The following is a 19,305-nucleotide window of genomic DNA, read 5'->3' on the forward strand; positions in this document are numbered from 1 at the left end:
CCCCAACTTAGAGGTCCGCCCCAACTTAGAGGTCTTCGAAGTCTCCAGCTGAACGCCCCTGCGTAGAGGTTTTGTCGAGGTCTGCAGCCAGACCCTCTTCTGAATCACCGCTATTAAACCAGGAAAAGGACAGCGAGGGGCAGCTGTGGTGAAGCTAACCGCTGTAGCAGCTAACTTTGTTCACAGACCTACAGTATTGAATCAAGTGTCAAACATGTAGTTTATGCACTTACCGGATGGTTTAAACTCCTCTGTGAGTTTTATCCAGTCATCCTCCTTGTATAGTTGATCTCTTTACATTCAGTCGAGTTGGACAGCTCCGGTGTCTGCACAGAGATGTTTACTTTCTCCTCCACTGCTGATGTCATCCTCGTCATCCTCTACTGCCAACACTGATTGGCCGTCGAGTCACGACCTCAGGCAAATTTTTTCGCCAAAGTTGAACATTTTGAACTTGCGTGTGGGCGCGAATTCGACTCCTACACGTGACCAGGTCGCGAAAGGTCGTGCCACGAGAATTCGCGTCTTTACATTGACTTTCTATGTGAAATCGTAGTGCGACGAGGCGAAATTCGCTTTTGGTCTGAACGCACCTTAAAAGGTGTGTCTACAGGACAGGTGCTCACTATCAACTTTAATATTGTTACCAATGTTACAAAGGTTTTGGTGGATATGTACTGCCATCAAAAAAGGTCATCAAATAACACAGAGAGCAGCTTTATAAAATAGATCGGGCAATTTTTGGTTTCATGAATATAACAGTTAACACAAATAGAACAGAGAAACTACTGCCGAAAGTTGACCTCTAGCTGTAAGAGCTTTTACTAAAATATCCACTAAACACAGTACGGAGCAAAAATTCTGGTTTAAAGCCAAATGTGTGACTTTCAGATGATTCCAACATTAATTTGACCATAATGAATCACTAGGAAGTCAGACTAACTTTCAGGGCATCTTTCAGTGTATAAGGGAAGGTTTGACAATCAACCATGATCAGCTGCTCCTGACTGGTCAGATGGATTTCTGTCATGTTTGTTATATTGATCACACAACTGCAGAGCAGAGCCACGAGCAGATTCCCCAACTTTAGGGGCATTTTTCCTTGTAAACTTACAGACAGCGCCTTGGATCACCATGGCAACAGCAGGCATGCCTGTATGATGGGCATTCCCCTGTTTTCATGATAGATATATATACAGGATAGAAATACCTGTGGTTCAGCTGGCGGTAATGATGTGTTGTTCATGAAAGAGTCAGTTTTGATAGACAGTTTTATTCCCTGTTTGTTTTCAGAATTAAGGGTTGATCTTAATTTCACTCTCTTTGTCCAGCAGCTTTTCCTTGGTAGTAAAAGATGTTCAGACCAAACATCCTGCAGTGTGTCCTAGTTTTGTTCTAAAAATCAAAGTTTTTTAATTTCTCCTGGCTTTTTGAGAGATTAGCCTTTTTGTTTAAAGCATTCAAAGTCAGATCACATCACTGTGAATCTGATGAACTTGACTGTCTTTGGTTATGTTTGCTAACTTAATTTAGTGAATGTTTAACATTTTGAAATGACTCACTTGAATAACGGCCACCTGATGGTTTCAGCAGATCAGAGAAAATGTTTCAGGATTTATTAAACTGAATTTATTGAGGGACAACAGAGCACATTAACCAACATAGAAACAAATTTCATTCTTAGATGCTAACTAAAACAAACTAAGACGACAGCACAGAAATGATCAAAGATTTAGTTTCAAACAAAACAGACACATTTGTCAGAAATAACAGACCCACTCTTATTACCCAGTGACCTCATTACTGCACATGAATTAGATAAAAAGAACTTTCAAAATAAAGCTCAGCTCAGTCTGAGTGAAGGAAATTGTATTAAAAACACAAAACAACAACAGTAATAATAACAGTAAACATGATGAAGACAGACATTTAAACAATAATAAATAATAAAAATTATAATAAATAAAAGACCTTTCATAATGTTTTCTTTATTTATGCCATAATTAAAAATGGAAAATTCTGTTCTTTTTCAGACAGCTTATTTGTTTTCATAAATCTCTCTTCCTTTAAGAACAGTGTTTTTATCATTGACCTGCTAGTGTCTAGAACAATAACACACCTGTTTAATCTGAGGAGGAAATAAACAGTTGAAGGTAAGACTGACCTCTAATAGAGGAACTTTGATCCACAGATGTTGACGCCCTCCAGGGGAAATACTTTACAATAATGTGAGCTCTTTTGGTCTGCCAACAGAGGCTCAAAGACTAACAATAAAAGGTTTTCAGAAAACTCACACACTTTACAGTCATCTAAAATCTACAATTTAAACAACCTCATTTCCAACATGCTGATTTAAAGTCAGATATTATCACATTATCTCTATAAGCTGGTACTTCTAGCTGACTTTTTGCTGTCGTCTCAGATCACTCCAGCTCCTGAACTTGACTTCTCTTTTATTCTGTAGTAACTTTCATAAAATAGTAATGGTTGTACTTAGATTTTATTTATAAAATTACAGTCTAAATTATCTTGGTAGTTTTATTGACTCCTCACAGGCTGGAGTCCAGCACCGTCTCTGGATTATCCTGTTCCCCTGTGAAGACAAGAAGCCAATAAAGGGACATTTCACTCATACTGGTATCAACATTCAGCTCAGAGATACACTCCCCTTTAAAAGTATTTGAACACTGAGGCCAGTTCCTTTATTTTTTTTGCTGTAGACTGAAAACATTTGGGTTTGACATCAAAAGATGAATATGAGACAAGAGATCAACATTTTAGCTTTTATTCTGGTTCCAATACTTTTGCTCACCTAAAAATTTGGTGTTCTGTTACAAATGGTGCTATCCTCTTAGTCAGGGGTTCTAAATGTTGGAGTCAGGACCTCATCGGGGGTTGCAAGACACTGAGAGGGGTCTCATAATGCCTTTAAAAAACTTTGAATATTTTTTAAGTTACTGTTGCCACTTTACCCAAATTTTTACCAAATTTTAACCCATTTTCATCACTTTTCCCAACAATTTTAACACTTTTAGCACTTAAAACACATTTTTTGTCACTTTTAAATCCTTTCCACCTCTGTTTTCTGCCTGTTGTTGTCACTTCTAAACCAAACCTTGCCACTCTCCACCTATTGTTGGCTCTGTTGACCCTTTATTGCCACTGTTAACGCCTCTTTACCACTTTTTACATCACATTTCATAATTTGATATGCCCATTTTGGCCAGTTTCTGCCACAGCTGACCTGTTTTTGCCAGGTTATATCAATTTTCCATCCCAGTTTACCAAATGTCCATCTATTTTTGCCAGTTTAACACCATTTCAGTGACTTTCTAATCCTTTTTTACCAGTTAATATGCCTGTTTTTACCGCTTTAACCCATTTTTAACATTTTTTTGGTTCTTTTTGCCACTTTTGTAATTGTTGGCACATCTATTTCAGCTACTTTTAAATTCCAATTTCATCACCTTTTCCACCTTTTTTTTTTGCTATTTTTAACCTATTTTAATCCTGGTCTGTTTTTTTTTTTTCATTTCTAAGAGGGCTTCTTACTACACAAATGGATTCAAAAGATATTTGTTTTTGTTTTTTTTTATAAGAGTGGTAGTAATTATTCAGGTTAAATATAAATACCACAGCTTAACTTTACAATGGACCATGATTTCGCTGACCCGTAGTTTGGCCAGGCCCCAGGAAGCTCGTCCATTTTACCCCCTAATGGTCTAAACATGACTATTCTTGAATGTACATGGCTGTGGTCAGCCACCTTCAGGCACAGTGGGGGTTCGCGGTCTCTGGCACCTTTATTTTGGGGGTCCCAGGCTGAAAAGGTTGAGAACCACTGTTCTAAGTTGTCTATCAGCTCCTGATGTAAACTCCCGGAAACAAAAACTGAAATGTTGATCTCTTGTCTCATATTCATCTTTTGATGTCAAACCCAAAAGTTTTCAGTCTACAGCAAAAATAAAGGATTCAGCCTCAGTGTTCAACACTTTTGGAGGAGAGTGTAGGCACAGGTCCATTTGTCTTTTAATGAATAACTATTAGCATTATTTTTTTTTTATTTGACGAACAGAAATGATGCATGAAACCGTGAACTTCTGTCAAAGTCAGATTAAGTTAAAGTCACTTTTTAAGCAAGAACATGCAGCCGGCTGTAGTTCAAAGAGCTTATTGAAAAATGTAATTTAATGTTAACTAAAGATGTGAATCTTAACTGGTCTCAGGATTTGATTAGATTCTGATTATCATGCCAACAATTTGTTTGGATTTTATGATGCATCAACATCATCTGCATCCTCAGTTTTCTAAATCACTGCACATAGTGACTATTAATCAGAGGAGGCAAGCTGTCAGATAAATACAAACTACTGGTTTATTATACATGTCTTTATAATGTATATCTAGATTAAAAAAAAATACAATCAGTATCTAACTGCATCCATACAGAATCACCTTGATCTATATCATAATTTATTGTGGAAATTATTATTTTCAACACTGCTGAAGAAAACTTCCATTAATCTAGATGAGAAAAAACAGAATATTAAGGTTTTTTTTTTATATAGATTAAAACAGTTTTAGTGTAACTGACATATTAGACATCAAGACATGAAATTGAACAGGATTTTACTTACGCTGAACAGCCTGCAACCCTGAAATAAAAATGAGAAATCACAAAGATTTATGACAGGAGGACAAAAATAAGTACTTTAAGCCTCATGATCTCTAATCAACTTATCTAACAGAACAGAAAACGTAAACACTGTGGCAGATTTTTGTCTTTAAACCAGAAGCTTCTAGAAAGAATGTGTTCCTCACCATTTTTCTTTTTTCTCCACATGATGAATCCAGTGATGCAGACTGACAGGAGCAGCAGTCCTGCAGCAACTCCAATAACAACAGGAAACCGAGGAGGAGAATCTGGAACTAAAACAAAAGCTGTTCCTGAGTTTCTGTTACCAGATAAATAGTGAATAATTACATCCTGTATGTTGGTTTACCTTTAAGATATGTTGACAAAAATCCTTTATTATAAAACTGAAGTAATTTTCTATGACCTACTCTCTGTGCCGTGTGAGCAACATAAATGCTAATGCAGTGACCGGGACAAGTAGAGTTGTGGTGGATTTTGATGTGTGGGTAAATCTACCTGTGACCAGTTCTGCAGTGCGGGAAGATCCACCACTGAAAGGAGGACTGGACTGAACTATGCACAGAGGAAATGTTTGTCTTTCTTCAGGATTACTCCAGATAAACAAAGATGTTTGGATTTACTGTTTTAGTGGAGGTTACAGTTGAGATCATCAGTATATGAGAACTAATAGCTGACAGTAAGACTCAATTTTAATTTGTATTGTGGAGTTTTAACGTGGTGTCAAGATAACTGAACACTGGTTTGTTATTTTTTGGGATGATTTGTTGACTTCCTGTTGTAGAAAATGGCAGACTAATATGGGCCCTAACAGGACTTTATTTGTTTTTGGAACAGGTCTCAAGTGGACTCTCTAAGAACTGCAGTTGTTCTACATAAGCTCACTTTTCTGCACCAGAGGCGGTCACTTGTTGTTATAAAGGTTACTCTGAGTCAGTGGTTTGGCTCTGACTGTCCTCATCAGTCTTACCAGTGATCTCTTTTTTAGTAATGCCACATCTGACCAGATTTATCCCTGATACTAGACTTACCGCTGTTGCTTCTGATCATTGATTTGTCCAGTCTGGTGATGATGTCCTCCTTCACTCCAGAGAGCTGAAACACACACTCATACCTCCTCCAGTCTCCAGGTTTCACTGATGAAATGTTCAGGTCAGCACTCATCTGGTAGGTTTGATCATTGTTTGAGAGGATTTCTCCGTGGTCCACACCCTCATAAAGCTCCTCTCCATCTTTCCTCCAGAACATCGCAGCTCTGTCAGGGTAGAAACCTGTGGCGAAGCAGCTAACTGGAGAGGAGGGAGACTTCTGGAGGAGAGACACTGAGGGAAGCACTGATGGAGGGAAACAGGAAACACAATATTTCACATTTTCTTTCATTTTCTCTTGAATCGTCTTGAGAGAGATGAAATCCATCAGTGCATTTATTTACCTTTTCTCTGCAGAAACTTTCCCCCACTGGTCACCGTCTCCTTCAGCCCAGTGGGGCAGTCGTGGTTGTAGATTTGATTCATAAAATATAATGCAGCTTTGTCAGCTTCCCCTCTGAGCTTTAAAGGGAGGGCCTCAGGTTTTAGAGCAGTCCATGTCTGCGTCTGTAGGTCCAATGTTAGGAAGTCCTCTCCATTATAGCCAGTCTTTGCTAAATTAGCATTCCCTCCAGTCTCTTCATCCCACTCACAGCCACTAATCGACTGCAAAATGTGCACACCTGAGAGACAGAAGGAGCAGAAAAGAGGCATTCAGAACAGTTGAATATTCATCGTGCATGTATCAGCTCATCTGTAATCATGATAGCAGGTTATAAGTGTCACAGTATGGATTTTATTCCTCATGATTCTGGGTTTTATTTGTTTCCTGTTCTGTTTTGTCTTCTCCCTCCCTTGTGTTTCTAACTCCATGTATAATATTATTGTATGTTCATAAACTGAGTCCTCTGTTGTCTCCTGTTTTACTCCTCCTGAACCTCTGTTCTCTTTAATGCTGTCTCCTTGCTTCTTGGTTGAACTGGAATTAATTCCTAACCCACCATGGTAAGGGTCATCCCAGAGCTCCTATTAATGACTGGAGGATCAAGAAGAACAATGGGAGCCCTGAAGAGCTGAAAGCACAGATACTTATGTACTATCACTCATGACTGACCACTACATCAGTGTGAAATACACCTTTGAGGGTATAAACATGACAAATGACATACATGACATTTTGCAGGTAATAGAGGCCTTCTGAAATTTTACATTTTGGGTCTCCAAAAGGCCCATTCCAGATTACCTCAATAGCACAGCTGCTTTCTTGTCTAAAGTAGTAATGGATTTTTTTAGGCTTTACTTGTCATGACTGTTTTTAACAGCAGTCCTGTCTGGTAAATAACCTGAGGTGATCTGCCAACAGAGCTATGAGGCAGCAGGCCTAACTCACAGTCCAACCACATGAAAACATCTTTGGGCGCACTCACACTGGGCTCGTTTCAGCCTAAGGTCTGATATGTTTGGCCAGTATGAGTGCATTCGTTCCGTGCTTTGGTGCGGCATGCTTCCACGGGAGGACGAGGTGGGCCTAGGCATGGCACGGATGCAAATGAAGGAGCACAAGCGTGGGAATGTGAGGTAACAACAAAATGACCCACCTCAGAGAGCACACCAGGCAGCAGCTGCATGCTAAAGACAGCAGGTTTTTATTCTAGAGAGATAGAGAGAACTATATATATTTGGTCTCATTGTATTTCAATTAGTTACAAAGATTTTATCAGAGCTGAAGAATGTAACTTTGCACAGCTCCATTATGACCTTGTTCTAATGGATCCCAGTCCAGTCCACATTTCTGACCAGTTTCTAGCAAAGTCCGGCTTTAACGACTGTGAGAATTTTTTAGTTTGTGAAATAAAGCTTCTTCCCTTGACTGAGTCACAAACAGCAGCTCACAGTAAAATAACACACACCTTTCATCCTCCGTGCGTAAAGGAGAGTGCCAAATACACAGACAAGTGTGTGCAGGGGTTGATCTCACGGCTGATTTAACCTCTATTATTATAAAATTATAATGCCAAACTATCATCCACTGAATTAACTTACCTTGAATTCTATTTCATGTCATCAAGAAGTAAAACAGATGAATAAGTCTGCACACCAGAAGCTGCTCCAAAGGCTTCTTTAATGAAGATTATCACCACATTCGATGTTTCAGGCCCAAGCCCTTCATCAGACAAATAGACACAGGGGATGCACCTCCATAGATTTATAGTCTGAATCACCTGACAAGTCATGTGACATTATTATGTCAGTGTAAAGCTAAGACATACCAAGCAATATATACAACAGCAAGTCACATATTTTTTAAACCTATGAACCACTTTATCTCTCTCTCCTCACTGGTCTCTGTATAGTTAACGTAGCCTACTGATCCCGGGTCAGGTAAAATAACTCTGGTGTCAGATCAGATATCGTATCAATTTGTTGCTATTTTACAGCCAAAAAAACAACACTTATGTATACTGAGTCATCAACACCTATGCACTGAGCAGTGTGAGTGCGGGCCAAAGGAGGGACAGGGGAGGGGGTCAAATGTGCTTCAGCATGGCCAGAATATGGCACGGTACAGATGGCCTAGTGTGAGTGCGCCCTTTGTTCCTTTTGCATAATTACACCTTAAATGTCGGGTTACCAAGAAAATAAGATGTCAAAAATCCTTTATTATAAACTCAAAGTGATATTTCTAGAGCTCTAGTTCATTTAATGAAAACATTTGGAAACAGTTCAAAAATGACCATAAAGGTGTAGTCTGAGCCATGCCCCCCCCCCATGCATGAAAGACCTATGCATGCTTTTCTAATCTAGACTTCTGTATAAGCTAATTCATAACTGTTTTATTTTGGTTTTAGTCAATATTTGCAAATCTAGTTTTGGCAGCCTCAGACCAGAAAAAGCCTTGTCTGAGAGTAGTAGTAGTCTGAGCTATCAGATACAGAACAGTCATCAGTGGACTTTGAGGTACCTTCACAGCCAACAGTAAGGACAACATTCGATTTCAAATTAGTCAACATGGATGTTTATGCTAGGTGTAAACAGGGTCAAAGACACAGGAAGACACAGGGGTGGAGGAAGATTGGAGGCAGGATGGTGGGGCGTTGGAGGGATGAAGGAGGTGTGTCCAAAGAGAGCATCTGTTTTGTTCTGAAAATCTGGTTAAAGTAAAAAAAAAAAAAAAAAAAAAGCCTCTAAAAGAGGAATATAAACATAGAGATACAGTACCTTCACTTTGGTTGAAGAGTTGCATGATGTCAGAAATAGAAGCCCTAAAGAGGTCCGCACCAATCAAACATTCCTCTGAAAACAACTTCAGGCGGTCTTGGTAGTTGTTTGTGAATTCTCTTGTCCATTCATGAAACTGTAATGTCTTATTATCACAATGTGCAAACTCAATTCCATCAACCACAGCAGCAGCCACAAACTCTGGAAAACCTGGAAGTCCATAAGATGCGGTGATGAAAAATTCCACGGAGTGTTCCACTGTAAGAAAAAGACATTTTTATATGGAAAGTTTCTCTTGTGTTTAATGTGGAGGCATGCTTAAATATATGTAGGTGGCAGAAAGGTGAAAATGATCATTTATTATTTAGAAGTCCCAGTCCTGCAGACATGAGGCCTCCCTCAGATTACTAATGCTGGCCTGTCTTTCTACCAGTATATTTATCATCACATTTTTAGAGCAAATGAAGAGTCAGTCCTTCGCAGCTGGCCAGCCAAGCTGAAGAGAGGGAGCGCTGCTGAACGAAGTCATGACACAGAGAAATAAAACAACTGAACATGAGTACTCTCACTCTGATCATCTGATCTAAAAGTATGTCTCAGTTCACCAGCAAACAGCACTGTAGAATGCTTAAACTTATCAATACATTCATAAATTCAGCTGTGAGAGCACAGAGAAGTGACAGAAGGATTTGTGGTTTTACCTGTAGATGAAACACAACAGAGAAGGAAAAAAACAGATAAAATCTTCATGTTGTTCTGATATGTTAGGTTTAAATGCTGCCCAGAACTCATATGACTGAGCTGAGTTCATTTGGTTTTAGTCTCTGCTGCTTGTGGGGATGTTTGTGTATCACTGTATTTCTTCACTTCCTCATAGAAAGATGTTCCTACTTTCCAAAGTAACACAACACTTCTCAGAATAAAAAAGGTGCCACCCACAGAGAAGTCTCTAATAAACAAGATCCACTCAGTCTACAGCAGCTGTGATAATGTATTTCTTTCATTTTGTATTAAAAAACGCCTGGAAAGAGTCCTTCAAAAATTACAAAAGTGACCTACTCACTCATTTTATCATGCAATCCAAATGGAAAAAAATAAATAAATAAAAAATAAATCTTGGAATAACAATAATAATAATAATAATAATAATAATAATAATAAAACAGAGAAAAAGATCAGAGATAGAATCCAGGATTTAAATATGCATAGATCCCTTTTATAGGTTGTTCCACAAATGTGGGCTCACTTAAGCTTTGTTAGCTTTAGCTAAAGCTAACATAGCTATGCTACCTAGGTAATTAATGTTACTACAAAAGCCAAAACAAAACTAGCCAAAGCTACAAAGCTACATAGACAATGTATCTATGTAGCTTACATAGCTATGAACTAAGCTTTAGCTTTGTAGCTTTGTTAACCATGTAGCTCATTTATGCAGAGCCAAGTTTGCTTGAGCAACCTGAGCATTAGCAATGTGAGCTTTAGCAAACTTAAAGCTAACTTAGCTACGTGGATAATGTAGATGTGTAGCTGCTTTGTGAGCTTAGCTACGGCTATGTTAGCAACATAGCTCTGTTATATGCTGCTAAGTTAGCATCATTATTTTTAGAAAATGTAGCTAAAGCTTAGATAGCTACATGGAAAACAAATTATTGTAGTTTACATACCTGCTTATAAGCTTAGCTTTGTCTATGTTCTATGTCAGTGGTTTTCAAAGTCCCCCTGGGGGGCACCACAGAACTTCAGGGGAGGCATGAAACCATAAACCAGAAAAAAGGTGATTTGCTTTGCTAACTTCTTCTCTGGATGGAGTAAATAGATAGACTTATAGTTACTATAGGGACTACAGTCAACTATTCAAGTTAGGAATTTCCTCACATTGATCCTGATGATGCTCAAGTCACAGTGTTTAATTTGCAGAGATGTCCAAGCTAATGACAGCATGAGGCTGTGTAAACCTGGGGTCATCACAGGACTGAGCAAAAAAGTCTTGTGACCAAACTAGGGGAGTTTTTAACAGGAAGTGAAAGGCATTTCAGTCACTGAAGCCCAAAAGCAAGTACCAGGAAAGGCTGTAGGTGGAGGAGAGTCAACTGTTGTGCAATCCTGCATCAAGTGTGCAGATGAAAACTTATAGTTCCCACTAAATAAGAGGGAAAAACAGATGTTTAAGGACATCTGCAGGCCAAAATATCAAAAATATATTAATTCTGAAAATGTTTATAGATTAGACATAAATGTTTGAAAATGTGTAATGAGTCTTTATGTGGGTGGGGGTCCATGAATGAATAATTTCTTCTTAGGGGAGGCTTACTCTCCCACACTTTAAAAACCCCTGTTCTATGTAGCTCTGTTATCTCCAGCTAAGTTAGCCTTAGTAAGTTAGCTTTAGCACATGTAGCTAAAGCTAACTTAGCTACATAGTTTATATATATGCACAGCTGCTTTGTGAGCTTAGCATTAGCTACATAGCTACATAAGTTTCACTGTACCTTTATATAGCTGACGCAGCTAAAGGCTATCTTTGCTGCATTAGGACGTTTTCGTGGCGATAAGTTTTTGTTTTTGTTTTTTTTTTGTTTTGTTTTGTTTTTCAATCAGGTTGTTCAGGTTATGATTTTGACTTTTAACTTTTTGTATCCTAACATTACCTTAACCCACACCCTCACTAGACCAGCACCCTGGTACTGCTGGCACTAAACTCAAACAGAACCCGAGTCCTGGACCAAGCAGAACTCATTGATGCCTTCGCCCTCAACCATAAAACCGGAAGATTGTTTATTATGAAGACATCAGAAGAGCGAGTTTTTTCAATTGTAGTGTGTTCATTAAATTACATTTGGGGATTAAGGCGCCTGTTTTGAATTCTAGTTCTTATCTCTTAATGCTTACTGATATTATGGATATAATATGAACTGAGCCTTTTGTTGACTTTAAAGCTGCAGTGTTGTTCATTGGCAGAAGAAACTAGTGGATTTTTGTGACTGAGGCTGAAGCGTGCGTGTGCTCTCTCCAACTCCGGTCAGCTCAAACGGCAAAATTTGATAACCTTGGTCAAGGGGGAGGGGAGGGGCGGGATTGGCCTAATGTCCATCAAGATAATCAACGAATGGGCCATCGCGGTCAATAAAAATGATATGTAATATACTTTTTTTGGTTGAATTATGACAGCCCCGGCCAGCCCAGAAATGTGCGTCAGCCCACCGGTCATTGCCCGGGACACCAGATGGCCTGTCCATGCCTGCTAGTAGGTGTTTCTTAGTTAGGGTAGACGTAGGATTTTGAAGCATCCATTCATTCCACATTCTCTACATATATATCCCTAGTTAGTGCAGCAGCACTCCAGTACTACCCAGATTTCCACCCTACTCCATGTATGTCTTGCTCCAGCTGCCCACTTTTCATCTGAGTGCCCTGTTTCACTAACATTTAAATTAGACGTGAAATTACAGTTTTAATATTTTTAAACATTTGACCATGCTTTGGTTTGACTTAGACAACCCTGTCTTCAAATTTTAGTGCCAAAAGTCTTTTTCTGCTCATTTCTCCATCTGTTCTCCTGATCATAATGTGGTGTTGTGAAGTTAAGTTCCAGAATACTTGGGACATGAGCAAGAAATGACTAGGAAGGATGTGGAATGCTTAAGAAACACCTGGAACATTCCACAGATTCATAGGTGATTTTTTTTTTTTTTTTTGACAAGTGATGAACTGGGTTTTAAAAGATCACTCATGAAAGTTTTAGTTGTCTCCAGTCAATGATGGTGCAAGATTCTCCAATTTGTGAAAGACTGCATGAGTGAATAGTCCAACAGTTTATAAACAAATTTCACTCAATGCGCAACTGCAGAGAATTCAGAGATTTCACCATCTACTAAAACTTGTTAGGTTCTAGTTAAAGAGCTGACCACCTAAGAAACTCAAATTAAAGAGCCAATGACAATAGAAGCAAGTTTGAGGATTTATTTCCATCCAAAGCGATGGTTTCTGTGTCAACAAAAAAATTAAAGTAACAGGTCAATGTAAGCTACAAACAATCAATTTCCTATTTGTATCATTAACATAAACATATTAAAGAAAATGGGGTCAAACAAAGATAAACAGTCTTAAATGCTCAAGGATGCATGGCCTGGGAGTGGACAGAGTTCAGAGAGACCTCTGTATGACTGATTTGGGCCTTTAATGCTGGCTGCAGGCACACCTGCAGCAATTATTACTCCTTCTGTAGATGTTCCATTGTTGACCACCAGATGACGCCATTTTGACAGCATGGGTGAGTTAACAACACCATCTACATTTTAAAATATCGTCATCAGATTCAGAGAATCTGGAGAAGTCTTTAGCTGTGTTTTTGGTGACGTGTGGTGGTTGTGCTTGGATTACATTTACAAAACGACTGTCCCATACATCTGGAAATTATAGTGTTGACTCCTCACATGCTGGAGTCCAGCGCCATCTCTGCATTCCCCTGTTCCCCTATGAAGACAAACAGCAAACATACTCATACTGGTGTCAGCAGTCACAGATCTGGGCACATATCCATGAATCTGTTAATGAACTATCATCAGCATTAAGTTAGAATAAGAAAATGACTGACAGCTTCAACATCTGTAAAATCAGCTTCAGTTAAAGTCATTTTCTGAGTGTGAACATAGAGCAGACTATACCTTAGAGAGCTAATTGAATGATCAGTCAAAATGCTTTTATCTCAGCCTGCTTCTTATATGTTTGAATGGATGAGTCATCTTTAACTGGATTTGAATCCTGATGCAGCATGCCTGGTTTTGTTGTTGATGGATGTGTAGACTGTGGCTGCAGCATTGGTTAGATCTTAACATGGGCAGAGTCACAAGAATCAGAGCTTTCTAGAAATTTATGGCATGATACTTCAACACAGCATCCATTATGTCCCACCTCTGCATCAACACACAATCACCTGAATCTGTATCACTGTATTGTGGAAATGATTATTTCACAATCGCTTAGGTTAACTTCAATTCATTTAGAACAGAGGGAACAGAGGTTAGGATCTTTATTAGGGGTCAGCAGAGTTTTTGTGCCCACCGCTAATTATGTCAGACACATAGACTTTATGTTGAACAGTATTTTACTTACATTGAACAGCCTGGAGACCTGGAATTAAAATGAGAAATCACAAAGATTTATGACAGGAGGACAAAAATAAGGAATGTGGGCCTCATGATGTCTAAGCAACATATTCATCAGAACAGAAAACTAAGGACTGTGACAGATTTTTGTCTTTAAACCAGAAGGAGCTAGAAAGGACGTGTTCCTCACCATTTTTCTTTTTTCTCCACATGATGAATCCAGTGATGCAGACTGACAGGAGCAGCAGTCCTGCAACAACTCCAATAACAACAGGAACCCGAGGAGGAGAACCTGGAACCAAAACAAAGGCTGTTCCTGAGTTTCCGTTACCAGATAAATAGTGAATAATTACATCATGTATGTTGATTTACCTTTATGATATGTTGTCAAAAACCCTTTATTATAAAATTAAAGTAATTTTCTATGACCTACTCTCTGTGCTGTGTGAGCGACATAAACGCTAATGCAACGACTGGGACAAGAAGAGTTGTGGTGGATTTCGATGTGTGGGTAAACCTACCTGTGACCAGTTCTGCAGTGCGGGAAGATCCACCACTGAAAGGAGGACTGGACTGAACTATGCACAGTGCACACATTTGTCTTTCTTCTGGACTACTCCAGATAAACAAAGATGGCTGGATTTACTGTTTTTGCGGAGGTTACAGTTGAGATCATCAGTACATGAGAACTAATATGGGACAGCTGACAGTAAGACTCAATTTTCATTTGTATTGTGGAGTTTTATCATGGTGTCTACTTAACTGAACACTGGTTTGTTATTTTTTGGGATGATTTGTTGATTTCCTGTTGTTGAAACTGGCAGACTAATATGGGTCCTAACAGGGCTTCTTTTGTTTTTGGAGCTGGTCTCAAGTGGACATTTGAGGAACTGCAGTTATTCTGCATCAGCTTCATTTTTACACACCAGAGGCGGTCACTTGTTGATGTCAGAAGGGTCACTCTGAGTCAATGGTCTATCCATGACCGTCTTCATCAGTAATGACCAACACTATCTCTAACACCAGTCTTACCATAAGGGATCATTGATTTGTCCAGTCTGGTGACGATGTCCTCCTTCACTCCAGAGAGCTGAAACACACACTCGTACTTCTCCCAGTCTTCAAGTTTCACTGATGAAATGTTCAGGTCAGCACTCATCTGGAAGGTGTCATCATTGTTTGGGAGGATCTCTCCATGGTCCACGCCCTCATAAAGCTCCTCTCCATCTTTCCTCCAGAACATCGCAGCTCTGTCAGGGTAGAAACCTGTGGCGAAGCAGCTGACTGGAGAGGAGGGAGACTTCTGGAGGAGAGACACTGAGGGAAGCACTGAAGGAAGGAATCAGAAACACAACACAACACGTTTAAATATTTTCTCATCTTTTGAATCACCTTGAGAGAAATAAAATGCATCAGTGCATTTTCTTGTGTAAATGTACCTGTCCTCTGTAAATACTTTCTCCCGTAGGGCAAAAACTCCTTCAGCCAAATGGAACACTGATACTTGTAGAAGCTAGTATAGTCATGTAATCCAACTTTGTCAGCATCCCATCTGAGTTTAGTAATGTTGGCCTCAGGTTTTAGAGCAGTCCATGTTGATGTCTGCAGGTCCAGAGCCATGAAGTCCTCTCCATCATAACCAAGCTTCAGAAAACCAGCAGTCTCTCCGGTCTCTTCATCCCACTCACAGCCACTCCTCAGCTGTAGAACGTGCACACCTGAGAGACAGACAGACCAGAAAAGTGACATTTGGTTCAACAATTGTCTGCAAGATAGTAGGCATGTTTACACTTTCCAGTAATATTTAGGGTTAAGGCCTGAGCTCAGGGGTGCACAGCGGCACAGGGGTTAGCGCTGTCGCCTCCTAGCAAGAAGGTCCCTGGTATGCTTCCCGGGCAGAGCCTATCTGTGTGGAGTTTGCATGTTCTCCCTGTACATGTGTGGTTTCTCTCCGGCTACTCCAGCTTCCTCCCACCACCAAAAACATGTTCATTAGGTTGATTGATCACTCTAAATTGTCCGTAGATGTGAATATGAGCGTGCTGTCTCTGTATGTCAGCCCTGTGATTGACAGGCGACCAGTCGAGGATGTACCTCGCCTCTCGGCCAATGACAGCTAGGATAGGTTCCAGTCCCCTCACAACCACGAATGGAATAAGCTGTAAAAAAAAATGGATAGATGACCTGAGCTCAAAACTCCCTCACCTACTTTATGTAACTAACAAGCCACAGGTCATTAAGTATTGCAACTGTTCAGCATAGGAAATGTCCTTTTAAGTGTCCAATTGTGATAGAAATCATCTTATTAGTAATGGACAGATTTTGAGTGTGTAAGTGTGTAGGCAGGATGGTGGTGGTGTTACAGTACCTTCATTTTGGTTTAAGTTATGCATGATGTCCACAGTGTAACGCCTGAAGGAGATTTCAGTCCCATAACACTCCTGTGAAAATAACTGCAGGTAGTCTGGGTTATCTCTTATGAATTCTGTTGTCCAGTCATGAAGTTTTAGCATTCTGGTGTTGCTGTCATAGGACCCAGACTCAACTCCATCAACCACCACTACAACCACAAACTCCGGAAAGTGTGGAAATCCATGAGATGAGGTGACGCAAAATTCCAGGGAGTGTTCCACTGCAAGAAAAGGATACTTTTAGACTGAAAGTTTCTCTTTTACTTTCTATGGAGGTTTTCTTATGTGTTACTGGGTAAATAACACTGTCACTGTGAAAACGTCTGCTGTATGAGCTGCCATAAATACTTGAGTGAATTTTTGTTAGTTTTACAATGAATTGGCTTTTTGAGGGGCAGGGGCAATAAGAATAATAAAAGGGCACCTGCTGTATGTGTGGGGGCCCCATTGCACAAAGCTTTCATACATTTATGCTGGAACAGTACAAAACCCAGGTCAAGATTGATCTTTTTTTTCACTATGGGATTATACCCACTGCATCTAGTAATAAAACAAACAAGAAATCATCAACTTTTAACCATCTATTTAAAAAAAGAGATGCATGAAGAGAATAGGGCTGTGCTTTTTTTGTTTGTTTGTTTGTTTTTAGGTCAAACTATTTTTCTTAATATTCTGAGGTAAAAGTAAGAATTCTGACCTAAATCATCTTTCTAAATCTAAATCAAACTCCACAGGGCTTGGTTGCATGGCGTAACACGTTTTTCTGAGTAATTGGTGTAATGATCGAATCAAAAGCGAATATATCAATCAGTCAACAGACTGGAATTATAAGAAATAGAGTAAATTAAATAGAATAGAGTAAATTATTAGAAATAGAGAAACATACAATACTGGGTGGCCCTGCTTCTCCATTAAAAATGTCCAAATGATATAGTCCAGTGCTGCCAAATAATGCAAGTAAATTTAATTTAACCAGAATGAAAATATTTCTCATAAATGGGGAAATTATGTTTAAAAATGCATTAAAATGCATAGATATTTGGGGCCTTGTGTAATATTCTTTCTCAGGGCCCAAAATCCCTAGCTACGCCAAAGCTGGTAGCAATGACTGCTGTCAGTGATTAACTCAGATTTAGCTACTGTACGATGGCAGTTTTGTCGGAACTTTATAAACAGAAGAGCAAAGAACTGCTCTGAAAGACTTTCTTGGTGGTAAAGATGTTTTCACTCTTCTCTTGACTGGCTTTAGTTTGAGTTTGTGTCACCAACTAGCACCATAAGCAACCCTAGCCTTATAGTTAATGTATTTTCTTTCACACGTCTTGCATCAGTTACTGAACCTGTTTCTGCCTTTGTATGATTGAGGTGTTGATGCATGGGGTGAAACTTCCCCAGTGTTGCTGTTGGATCAGTTACATTCTTGTTTCTGGTTGATTGAACATGAATCCCTCATGCCCTCACCACACATGACATTTTATATTTACTAACTCACTCTGCTGTACCGGCAATAACCCTCACCCTTTTCCTGGAATAATACGTGACTGTGTTTTCAGATTTGTTTCTGAGTTGTGGCCACTCACTTTTATCCTCTAGATCTACGAGGACTCTTATTTTTACTGTCAAACATTACACTATAATAGTCTCATTTCAGTATTATCTGTAAAGTTTCATGGTTTTAATTTATGTCACATTGGTTCAATTATTTTTGGTTCACTAATCTGGACTCTTCAGGGGTTATTTTAGGAATAGTTGATTGCAGTCTTTATCTTTAAAATGAAGTTTAAGGAAACACAAGATCAGTGACTCCAAAATAAAAATGACAGAGTTTTACTGAATACAGCATTACTGATCATTTCAATTCTATAAACTTCACTGGCATGAACATAACAAGCATAATACTGTCAATGCATCATTTCATAACACAAAAATATCTGTCAACTAATAAATACATTTATAAATTCATCAATGAGATTACCAAAAAGTGACGGAAGGATGTATGAATTCACCTGTAGATGAAAAACAACAGCAAAGGAAGAAGACCGTTAAAATCTTCATGTTCTGGTGATTCTCAGATCTGAGGAGCTGCAGTGAGCTGATTCCACAAGGTCTTTGGGTTTTATGCAGTGTACCATGGGAGATGTTTGTTTCTCACAGTTTCCTCCTGCGGAAACATTAATGATTCCCAAAAGTTTAAACATTGACCCTCAGTACTAAAAAATGTGGCATACTCAAAAATAGATCTTGTCAAACATGATGCTGGGGTAAGTTGTACCAATTAGACAAAAAAATCAAAAACAGAGGCCACACCAAGGCTGGTTCTGGGCATAGGTGATTATAGGCATTCACCTAGGGTGCCACGCTGAGGGGGACGCCATTATGAGCCCAGAACATTTTTAATAGTTCCACCAGTGTAACTGGATCATCAACTCCTGTAACCTCTGCACCCCTCGTTCGTGAAACCGTCCAGCCCAAATAAACTGGTTTACAGCCTGGTTCAAAAAACCCAAACGTGTCTCATTAGCTAGTGTCTTCATGTGCTCTCACTGTCAGGGGGGTGAATTTTTTTGTACCAAGATTGTTCCGATTAAATTCAGGATAAACCTCACTTTACGCTGACTGGTGCGTCTCATTTGATTGACAGATAGTTTGACAAGCAGAGGCTACATTTCTGTCAACCAGAATGCTAGATACAACCATACCCGGTCTCCCCTATGTGGTGCGGGGGCTGATTTTTTGAAATTTTATGGGGGTGCCACTGAGCCATTAAGCCACGCCCACCTACTAACGCCATGCGTGACTTAAATTTTTCACTGTGCTTATTCCCACCAATTTTCATGGCAGTACAAGCCCTTTAGAGTCCTTCAAAAGCCTTTGCAAGATTACTTCCT

At 39.3% G+C, this 19,305-nt stretch overlaps 2 protein-coding genes across 4 annotated transcripts; both read right to left on the reverse strand.

Annotated features, from left to right (window-relative positions):
* Positions 1 to 1,620: 1,620 nt before the first annotated feature.
* On the reverse strand, positions 1,621 to 9,738 carry LOC121523979 (major histocompatibility complex class I-related gene protein-like). Its single transcript, XM_041809113.1, has 7 exons — positions 9,603 to 9,738; positions 8,902 to 9,159; positions 6,087 to 6,365; positions 5,686 to 5,988; positions 4,822 to 4,929; positions 4,638 to 4,655; positions 1,621 to 2,593 (listed from the first exon to the last, which is right to left on the reverse strand). The coding sequence occupies exons 1-7, from the start codon at positions 9,691 to 9,693 to the stop codon at positions 2,550 to 2,552; spliced, it is 1,101 nt and encodes a 366-aa protein (XP_041665047.1). The 5' UTR covers positions 9,694 to 9,738; the 3' UTR covers positions 1,621 to 2,549.
* Positions 9,739 to 12,863: 3,125 nt separating this feature from the next.
* LOC121523980 (major histocompatibility complex class I-related gene protein-like) lies at positions 12,864 to 18,513 on the reverse strand. Of its 3 annotated transcripts, XR_005993082.1 has the most exons (8): positions 18,424 to 18,513; positions 16,375 to 16,638; positions 15,446 to 15,724; positions 15,039 to 15,335; positions 14,197 to 14,298; positions 14,014 to 14,031; positions 13,566 to 13,728; positions 12,864 to 13,374 (listed from the first exon to the last, which is right to left on the reverse strand). XR_005993082.1 is itself a non-coding variant. In XM_041809114.1 (7 exons), exons 1-7 carry the CDS (start codon positions 18,470 to 18,472, stop codon positions 13,331 to 13,333), a joined length of 1,053 nt encoding a protein of 350 aa, XP_041665048.1. In that variant the 5' UTR covers positions 18,473 to 18,513; the 3' UTR covers positions 12,864 to 13,330. The 3 variants fall into 3 exon arrangements, 2 of the variants coding, with proteins under 2 accessions (XP_041665048.1, XP_041665049.1); XM_041809114.1 differs by lacking the exon at positions 13,566 to 13,728; XM_041809115.1 differs by lacking the exons at positions 13,566 to 13,728; positions 14,014 to 14,031.
* Between the last annotated feature and the right edge of the window lie 792 nt (positions 18,514 to 19,305).

Source organism: Cheilinus undulatus, linkage group 16 (genome assembly GCF_018320785.1).
Source record: "Cheilinus undulatus linkage group 16, ASM1832078v1, whole genome shotgun sequence".
In the NCBI taxonomy this organism is placed as follows: domain Eukaryota; kingdom Metazoa; phylum Chordata; class Actinopteri; order Labriformes; family Labridae; genus Cheilinus; species Cheilinus undulatus.

What these genes read in the sequence shown, in the direction of transcription:
- LOC121523979 (XM_041809113.1), bottom strand. Translation starts at nt 9,693, where the DNA reads ATGAGTTCTGGGCAGCATTTAAACCTAACATATCAGAACAACATGAAG. An exon ending in CTGTTGTGTTTCATCTACAG is followed by an intron (nt 9,160 to 9,602) that starts GTAAAACCACAA and finishes TTTTTCTTACAG; the next exon opens with TGGAACACTCCGTGGAATTT. An exon ending in AAAGTTTCTGCAGAGAAAAG is followed by an intron (nt 5,989 to 6,086) that starts GTAAATAAATGC and finishes TCCCTCCATCAG; the next exon opens with TGCTTCCCTCAGTGTCTCTC.
- LOC121523980 (XM_041809114.1), bottom strand. Translation starts at nt 18,472, where the DNA reads ATGAAGATTTTAACGGTCTTCTTCCTTTGCTGTTGTTTTTCATCTACA. An exon ending in CTGTTGTTTTTCATCTACAG is followed by an intron (nt 16,639 to 18,423) that starts GTGAATTCATAC and finishes CTTTTCTTGCAG; the next exon opens with TGGAACACTCCCTGGAATTT. An exon ending in CAAATCAATGATCCCTTATG is followed by an intron (nt 14,299 to 15,038) that starts GTAAGACTGGTG and finishes TTTTGGTTCCAG; the next exon opens with GTTCTCCTCCTCGGGTTCCT.